This window comes from Schistocerca piceifrons, chromosome 3 (assembly GCF_021461385.2).
Source record: "Schistocerca piceifrons isolate TAMUIC-IGC-003096 chromosome 3, iqSchPice1.1, whole genome shotgun sequence".
Lineage (NCBI taxonomy): Eukaryota > Metazoa > Arthropoda > Insecta > Orthoptera > Acrididae > Schistocerca > Schistocerca piceifrons.
In genome coordinates, this window is record NC_060140.1 from 115820412 (window position 1) to 115830533 (window position 10122).

A 10122-nucleotide genomic window follows, 5' to 3' on the forward strand; every position below is an offset into this window, starting at 1 on the left:
AATTAGCTTTTTAGTAGGTGACAATGTTTTGTTAGTTAATGCTCATTCTATTTAAACTGATACTTAACATTTAATCTGATACTTAACATTTAATCTTTGTTGCCCCCATCAGTTAAGTTACTTATTTCATAGGCCACTCTCACAACGAATGCAATGTCAAAGAACAAATTATTCATAATCAAGTTACAACACAGTTAGAATCCACATTTGGCTACATTCCAATTATTTACTGATTAAGGATTATAAATTAAGAATACCAATCATTAATTTTTAAATCAATTCATGAATGGAAATTTGAGTAGTGGATGGTATTTGGTGGAAGAGAAACAGATGAGTCATTGAAGTAAGCTGTCAGGTCGGATCTGATCTATGAAGGAGAGAATATGGACAGTGTAGTTTACAGAGGCTACAGATCATGTGATGAAGGTAGACTCAGAGATTTTACTGGCCTTAAAGAAAGCTGTTCTTCATTTACATCATAACTTGAAGAACTGAAGACTGGAGCAAAGGATATGGTTGCTCAGCTCTAGGACAGTTACCCATTATGTCTGAAGCACTTGTATCCTGAGAGAACCAAGGTCAGAATACTTTAAGCATAAGGTACTTGTTTTTTGACAGTGGGAATTACAGTTTACTATTTCTGCAATCATTTCTTACACGAGTTATTTCATACTCTAACAAAGGAGTTCCAGTTTGATTGGAATAGTAGAATAACATCCAAGATAAAGAATACAATGTAATTGTTGGGTGAGTAATGTACAAATTATGGGTGAAATGGGGGAGGGGGGGGGGGGGAAAGAGTTCATTTAATGCAGGAGATTTTGAGTTGAGGAATGAAATTATACATAGGGGATATAATGAACTTAGTCCATGTGCATCCAGAGTTCACTGTTCTTCTTTATGGATAGGTTGGGGCAGGGGGGGGGGGGGGTGGAGGGGAGGGGAGGGGAGGATGAGGAGGAAGTACTGTACTTGGTGACCAATGAGCAAGCTGGTGTGTGAACATAGCACAGAAAGGTTTGCATGTACACTTCTCAATAAGGTAGAGTTCATTGGCAAACACAGAAACATTAAGAATTATAAAGAGGCAGCGAGTTATGAATGTGCCCTTTGTTGAGCATAAAATGCTTTAGTGCAGAAAGGTTATAAGTAAAGGCTCAGTCAGATAGGGAGTAGGGAGTCTGCATGAGCATGGCCACAGTCAATGATGATCAGAATGTATATAGGGCCCAGCAATCCACTTGTTGAATGGCACTAGTGCTGAATGAGTCAGATGCTGTGCAGCTAATGTGAGGAGGAGGAGGACCAATGGCACCAACTATTGCTTTTATTTGCACTTTCTTTGAGGAAGTAAAAGAAAGTATTTCTACAATATTAATTGTAAAGGAGGAGACTATGGTAAATAGCCAGTCTTTGCAAGGAACTGTGGTCTTGGGAAGAATTCAAAGTGTTATACAAGGCTCATTAAACATTACATCTTACTAACTCTAGTTATGTGTCATTAATTGTCTAGTCAAAAGATAGAAGTGGAAAATAATTAGGCATATGAGAATTTTATTAAATTATCCTCCAAAACAATGTATTATTACTATGAATAGGCCTATGCTCTGCATAAGAGTAATTATTATAAGTTCTTTAAAGTATTTAATTATATTAACTGATTTGTATTTTATACAATAATATCCTCATGGTTGTATATATTACGTGAGTATGCATTTATTTATACAGGTATTGAATAAATTAATACCATTTGATAAAAAATTGCACATTACAACCTATTTCATCACCTTTTTTTGTACATGTTCCCGACAAATACTCGAAAAGTACATGCCAGTATGCCATCTAACAAAATGTCCAGAATGAGATTTTCACTCTGCAGCGGAGTGTGCACTGATATGAAACTTCCTGGTGGATTAAAACTGTATGCCGGACCGAGACTCAAACTCGGGACCTTTGCCTTTCGCGGGCAAGTGCTCTACCAACTGAGCTATCCAAGCACGACTCGTGCCCCGTCCTCACAGCTTTACTTCTGTCCGTACCTCACCTCCTACCTTCCAAACTTTACAGAAGCTCTCCTGCAAACCTTGCAGAAATAGCGCTTAACCGCGAAAGGCAAAAGTCCCGAGTTAGAGTCTCAGTCCGGCACACAGTTTTAATCCGCCAGGAAGTTTTATAACAAAATGTCAATGCCTGCCCAGAAGTTGGAATTCTAGATAGTCATAAACTTACTTCAGTTCAAAACTGGATTCATAGTATGGACAGAGTTAGCAAACTGAAACAACTTGAATCTGCATGGAAACTTATTTCTACTGTCTGCCAAACATTTTATTTTTCAAAGGCAGATCATCAAAGGTTGTTATAGCTGTACTAGGCCACAGTTAGATTCATTAGAATTAATTATAATTGTTTTCTGTACATGAACTAGGCAGATTTGCTTCCTTATCTCCTTTTTTTCTCCCTCCATTGTAATTTCTTGCTCCTTCCCTTCACTTTCCCTCTACTCAAAGAGTTCATTCCTCTGCTTATCTGCTTATATATTCCTCACCATGTAGTTCAAATTTATTCCTCTTCACACATTTGTGACTAGCCTCTTTCATCTCCATTTTCCAATATCTTTCATCTAATGCCAGACCATTTATTATGGGGTATTTCAGCAAGTGTTCCATTATTTATTAAGTGTGTATCAACCTTTGTCCCCCAATTTATGAAAAACGTGATTACTTATGAAAAAAGAATTTCCAAAACCATCATTTATGTTTTAGTATTAGCTGTCCCACAGTTGTTATGTAAGATATATGTACATTCCGTGTCTGTGGTACATCTTATTTTTGTCCTTACTTCTGCATTTGCAAGAATTTTGTCATTTTGAAGCTTTCATGGGCAGAAAAGAAAAGTTTTGAAATGATGACCTTGTGATATACAGTAATTGTTATATCAACAAAGAACTGCAATCATAATTTTGAATTCACGTTAGTTTCAAGAAAATTCTGTGTGAATTAACATGCTTTTTAATTGCTTTGCAGGTTAGTGAATTCAGATGCTGAAGAAAAGATTCTGTCTGAGCACAGGCATCTTTTCAGCAAAGAAGGTGGCAAAATCTCCTATAAGCAATTTGCAAAGTTACTCGGTATAGAGCCCAGTGATGGTCATCTTCAGCAGCTCTTCTGCCTATATGATAAGGTGAATAGAATCATTATATTAAATACCTGTGAACAAACATCATTTTATCATACTTAAATGCTTAATATGTGAGCCATCAGAGTTTTGACCTATAGCTACAGTGTGATACAACTCTCATTTAAGATTATATGATTAATTGAAAATACATTGCAGGAATCCTCTGGAGTCATTGATGTCAGGGAATACATTTTTGAAGTGTTGGTGATATCAAAGGCAAAGAAAACATCAGACATTATCCCTATAGTTTTCCAGGTAATTTTCTTCTGATATTTCCTGACAAAAGTTTAATGGATTATTTTGAATGCAGTGACCTACAATCTCCACTAATGTGAGACTTATAAAAATGCAAAGGATATGGTAGTGTCTAAAGCTGTAATTTTTGTATCATAGGTGTTTGGTTCAGGAGAAGATGGCAGTTTAAGCCAGTCAGATCTGCCTGGTGTACTGCAACATACATTGGGTATGGCACCCATGGAGGTTGCTCAGCTCTGCAGCCATCTGGACAAGACTGGCAAAGCTCATATCTCACACGGTAAGTGTCAGCTCACATCTACATACACCTCAAGTTATATACATTATTATAACAGGAAGAAATATGGGTCACCACTCACTCAGGAAAATAAATGAAGCCAAATGAGGCATTTGACCAGAGGAAGAGAATAAATGTTTTATATGCCCTTATCAAATATTTTTGTACTAATAGGCTTCATATCTAACTGAAAAGTGAATAGTGTCACTGATGAAAACAAGCTAATAATTATGGTAGTAAACTCTTAAAAATATTATTTTACACTCAAGTATTTCGTCTAAATGACAGAAGAATGGCAAAATGTTCAAACACATTCTCTTGCAATGATTTGATGTAATAAAATCATTTCAGGCTTCCAGTAATTTTAATTGGTTTGAATTCCAGAGCTATTAGCTAAGGCTATGGTTGTGGCTTTGGATCCTCCATAATAAGAAGTTTTGAAGGAGAAACTGTACTTCAGAATGTAGATTGGTTAATAAAATATATTACTATGAGACAGTAGTCATATTTTTCATGTAATTTTTCTTGCATTTACTGTCTGTCTGCCACAAGAAGCCACTAAGGCCGCCGTGAAATTATTATTGTTTGTTATTATTCTTCTGCATACATTTTCACTACTGCAATGTTGATTCCCTGGATAGCTATATTTCTCCATAGTTGTCATTGGAAGAGAGGTTGACCATGTGAAGATGTAATTCTTCTTCTTCCACAGGCATTCACTTATTTTTGCTATTATACGTGTTGATAATATTATCATCAACCATGGGGGTAAACAGAAAAAGATGTCTGCTATACCATAGTCAAATGTGCGTGTTTTTTAAATCCTGTTTCTGTTGGATAACTTGTTTTTATACAGGGCATGTTTAGAAAGTAAGTGTACTAGATTTTTATATTTTTTTTAGAAAAATATATTTGAAAAAAATTACAGAATGCTGTTGTTACACTTGTTGACTATTTTCTCCACATAATCACCATCCTGTTCAATGCTTGTGGTGAGCCATGTCACAAGTTTCTTTACGCCCTCCTCGAAGAACTCTCCTGCCAGCACATTCCCTTACTTCAGAACCACCTCCTGTCCTTACTCATCAGGTGAAAATTTAATTCCAGTCACATGTGCCTTTGGGGAGGTGAAAAGATTATAATCTGAAGGCACCATATCAGGGGAATATGGGGGTGGCTCACAACATCCCGACTAAATGAGTCCAAGAGCATGTATGTATTAATGGGGTGCATGGGTACGGATGTTGTCATGCAACAAGCACACCCCCCTCATCAGCATTCCCCTCCTTTCGAGATTTTTAGGATCTTACAATATTGTTGTGCATTGGTCTCCCTCTGAGGCAGAAATTTGACCAAAATTATGCCTTTTCACTCCCAAAACACTGGGGCTATGATTTTTTTTGCCTGAAATTGTGGTTTTGAATTTTTTAGAAACTGGGGAATTGGTGTGATGCCATTGTGATGACTACCTTTTTATTTCAGAAATGTAACAAGCCACCCACATTTCATCTCAAGTCACAGTAGAGCTCAGAAAATGCTCACCTTCCAGTTCAAGTCATTAAAGAAATTTGCGGGAGCTGTTGACCTGATTTTTCTTGTGCTGCTCTGTCAGCTGTTTTGGGACCCATCTTGCATGCTGTTTCTGATATCCTAGCACTTCTGAGAGTGTCTCGGAGAGAGTTCTGAAGAGTTGTGGAAACATCACAGGAATTTCACCCACTGTCAATTGGCAGTCTTCAAGAACAGTTTCCTTGATTTTTTTGCACCAACTCATCAGCCGAAATGGATGTTGTTCCATTCCTCTGTTCATCATGAACATTTGTTCTGCCACCACTGAACTCCCTACAGCACTTAAACACACACACACACACACACACACATATTCAGTTTACAGCATCTTTCTCATAAACTATTTCAATTTGCAAAAAAATTTCAGTAGGTGTTACTCCTGCAAGTAGACCTGCCGCAAGTAGGAAGCGGATTACAGCAAACAGAGCACACTCGGCGGGATTTGACGTCTTTCATGCAACTGGATACTACAACGTGAGTTTACGTACACGCATGTTCCTGTGATGCTCAGTCTTGTCAGGGAATTCCCTTCTACCACTCGGTGTTGCCAACCCTCACACAAAAAGAAAAACTTTTCCTCACTAGTGCTACTTCCTTTGGAAAGGAGGACAGAGGGGCTGAAATGCATAATATTAAGAATATATGAATCCATGTGTCTGCAGCAAATCAACATGTTTACAGCATAAGCTAATGAATGTAGTTGCTGTTAAAGTTTGTTTAAAAATCGTACAAACATTGTCTTTTGTATGTTTCAGATGAACTTACAAAATTTCTGCAGCACAAGTCGGATTGCACAGGACTCTTCAGTAGTAACCAGTGGAATCTAAAGAACAGTTTGAGCACGGAATGTCTATTGAGTACAGGAAGTAGTAAAACAGAATGAACAGAATGTAATGTGGTTCTTAGTGAATAATGACTACGCCTGACAGTGACAGTGGCAATGACTGCAAGACTGAAGATAATTCACTGCACATGTGAGTGGGTTGGAGTCAGCAGTTTTGTTATTTGCCTGTTGTCAAACTGGATGTTACAAGGACTTGTATGTAAGACATTAACATGACAGGTTCAACTGCCATTTTGTGGGGATGAATACAGTGTACATTACCAACAGATCTGTGTAAAGGTACTGGAGAATCTGCACAAATGTTACCAATCTAGTGACTGAATAATGTACTAATCAATTCATTCCTGTGTTTTATGATGTGATATTCAGAGAAATGCTAATGTACAGTGAAATACAGCAATAGTAGGATATTATTCAGAATATTTTGAGTCTAGTTTTATAACAGCATATTCTGTCATATACTTTTCTGGATTTATTTGTGTTCTCTTCTTATCATTCAGAAGCATGGAGTTTTGCATTTTTAGAAAACTTCATTGGAAAATGTTACATAAACGTGATCATACTGAAGGTGGAATCTTGTGAAAAACAGTTTTGTGTAACTCTGTATTTTTATGCATCAAAGGATTGTTTCTCACTAAATTCTGATCAGTAGATAATGTGAAGGGTCTAGTATTGCTGAACAGACTTTCATCATATTGCATATTATGCTACTATTTTTTGTCGCGAAGATAAACTGATGTAATTGACTATGAAAAACAAGTCGTGTAATTACAAGTCTTTGCTGATGTACCATAATTAATTGAATTTGTCTGAAAAACTCCAATGGAGCTACAAGCAATAAATTATTTTTTTTACTGCAGCTGAAACCTTTTATACACTAATAGTTTTTTATATACAAAAATATTTATCTTTGGATTAGTACATATGTCATGCAGCTTGATGGCTCGTTAACTTCATATAAAATTTTAGTACTACTGAAGTAAGTATTTAATATCTGTAATTATTTTAATGTGTGGCATGTAAGTAGTGACACTTGGTCTTATTAGGGTATTTCAAACTTTGGGACCAGCAAGTTCTAGTTGAGCTTTCCAACAGTCTTCCTCTGTAAAAGTGAGTCATCACATAATACTGTACACAAGCATATTGGATTGCTAACATTTTTCAGAATGATCAATATACACTCATTTCTGTGCCCTTCCACTCATTCTTGGTGTTCACTTTCTAAAGTATGCCCCAAGTTGCCAATCCTCTGCAGTTCTCCAGTCATTCAAGTTTAATTTCTTAACACAGCTGCAAATATGTCCATATGACAAGGCAGAGCAACGTTTCTACTCTGCTCCCATATGAATTTGTGCTCACAATTCACACTTTCTTTTGTATTGAAACTTCCTGGCAGATTAAAACTGGGTGCCGGACCGAAACTCGAAATCGGGGACCTTTGCCTTTCGTGGACAAGTGCTCCGCCATCTGAGCTACCCAAGCACGACTCGCGCCCTGTCCTCACAGCTTTACTTCTGCCAGTACCTCATCTCCTATCTTCCAAACTTTACAGAAGCTCTCCTGTGAACCTTGCAGAACTTTTGCATTACTGATCAGTTCCAGAACTAATGACTCTGTATATCAGATAATGAAATTGGTTTTGCAAATGATTATTCATTTTATTCTGTAGCCAATGGAAATAGATGGCAGTCTGAACAATAGCCATTTTAATCAACATAATTCCTCTGTGTTTACCTTGAATTATTTTTGAATTATACACATTTGTAGGAGAATATAATGGCTTTGTAGCATTGGCACATCTTATTGAGATGTGATCCTCATCTGCATGTACGATATTGCCACAAAACTATAATGTTACATCAATTTCATGGTATTTTGTCGAAAATAGTGAATATTCTCATCAGGATGAGTGCTTCACCTTTTAAGCCAACTCTGCTTTCTTTTTTCCATTATCATATCTTTAACTCACATTTTAGTTTATTCAGGCAGTGGAATGATGATTATAAGCAAAACCTAGTTGTGCTATAATGGCCTCTTTTTGCCATAAATTTTACAGAACACCTGTATAAAATTTGAATGGTTCTACAAATATTTTCACATACCTAACAGTTAGCAGCTTCAATATGTGTTCTGTATAAAGAATCAAGAGCAGCATCAAACCAGTCTTTGAATTGAGGATCACAACCATAAAATGGCCATGCAAAATGCCTTTTTTTTTTTTTTTTACCTACGTTTTCAAAGGTTGTTGGTATGCTAGACCATGAGCAGTGATACTTTTGTGTCCAGAAAGTGGGCTCAGTGTCCAGCATGCATTAGTACCCTATTCACATAATTACCAGGCAAACCAATTCTGAAACTGTGTGAAGATTTTCAGGCCATAAGTAAATGGGAACCCTACGGTTTAATATGTGCTTCAAACCCTGGTGCAATTTGGCATTTTTCACATTAACAAACAATTTACAAGGATAAAGGAAGTTATAAACGACAGAAAAAAATCATAGGATTGATTGGGAAGTGAACCCCAGACCTTTAGATTGCTAGTTTGGCAACTACCCTCTTAACCAACAAGCTATAAGACCATAAAATCTAACATGCAACTATTTCATTTGGTGATAATCCATTTATGTTAGGTGCATCTGTCTCTTCCAACAATGCAGGCCTAACTTTGCACTTCATACTCATCAGTATTGTGCCACCATACACTAGCCATAGTATAGCAAATGATTAACTTATTGACAAGATTTAAACTTGTGTGTTTATATCATTGTTTCGCCAACTTTCTAATGTTTTGGAGCAGTAGATAAATTCACTACTCCAAATGCAACTGCTCTTAGACAACACGTCACAAGTTTATATTTTTGAGTGGGTTACAACATCCCACAGTGCTTGAAAATGACCATGAGTCAAAATTGCAATTGCAGTAAATAATGTTTTAACAGCGCAGAGCGGAATGATTTCATTTAAAAATGACTTGAAGGCTGTGGACTTGGTCATCATCGAATTTCTAAATAAATACTGTATGTTATACTTTATTTCCTCTTAGTGCTCTCTTTGCATTTGCCTTTTCAGCATTCTCCATTTTCTCCTCATAGTGATTTGATTGCTGAGTTATTCTTTTGGCTACCTGCACTAGATCGTCTTATTAAGTGTTCTGTCTGTCCTCATTCCTCTCATGCTCCATGAAAGCACGTTGTAAGTAGCTCCCTACCTTCAAGAAACATTAACAGGCACACAAAAGTGACGTATATTCACATAAACATACTGTTACCTGAATAACTGATAGCAGCTGCTTTCTTCTTTTCAGTCACTAGAAACTTGTTTACACACCAGAAATAAATCTTTGTATCGGATACCAATATGATTTTTTAGTGCTGTAACTTTCACTGTATCATTTGTCTTGTACTTACTTAAGACCAAAAACTTAAATTTCAAAAAGTGTATTTTCTTCTTTGAAATTTGAAAGTATCTCACATTCCTACTGATCAGATAGTGTAAGCTTATTATTTAGTGTGTACTGTTAGTAGTGCACACAGCATCAAATTGCTATGTGCCTTCCTATGGTATTGAACATCTGTAAAAATGAAATGCTTTTTTAACATTGTCAATAGTCACGCAGAGTGTAATAAAATTCCTGTATATTTTTGTATCTCTGAAAGTATTAATTTATGTGTATTTATGTTAGAAAAATAGGACAAGATTTTCTTTATCTGTGCTTAAAGAAAATTCATTACTGTACAAATTTCATTGTCATTATGTAGGAGTCTGTGTATTTTTTGGTTATCTCACCAAAATTTAGTGTAACTATAAAAGAAAGACATTCATCATAATTTTTTTAAAAATTCTTATCAGGAAAATAAAGCAAATTTCAGAAACTTAAGTCTGCAACAAAAAATTAAAAAAGAAGTCATTAGGTACAATTTGGTCTTAAATTCCAGTACATGTTTTATTTTTGCTAATGACATATGCAAAATTTTAATTTACTTTGGGAAGAAAATGACTA

At 36.1% G+C, this 10122-nt stretch overlaps 1 protein-coding gene across 1 annotated transcript in view; it reads left to right on the plus strand.

Annotated features, from left to right (window-relative positions):
- The window catches only part of LOC124789473 (lysophosphatidylcholine acyltransferase), a 642390-nt gene extending 632553 nt beyond the window's left edge, over positions 1-9837 (plus strand). Inside the window, exons 8-11 of the mRNA XM_047256841.1 lie at positions 3024-3180; positions 3334-3432; positions 3571-3712; positions 6034-9837. Of these exons, the coding sequence (XP_047112797.1) occupies positions 3024-3180; positions 3334-3432; positions 3571-3712; positions 6034-6161 (526 nt within the window). The 3' untranslated portion in view covers positions 6162-9837. The remainder of the gene's footprint in view (positions 1-3023; positions 3181-3333; positions 3433-3570; positions 3713-6033) is intronic.
- The last annotated feature ends 285 nt before the right edge of the window (positions 9838-10122 follow it).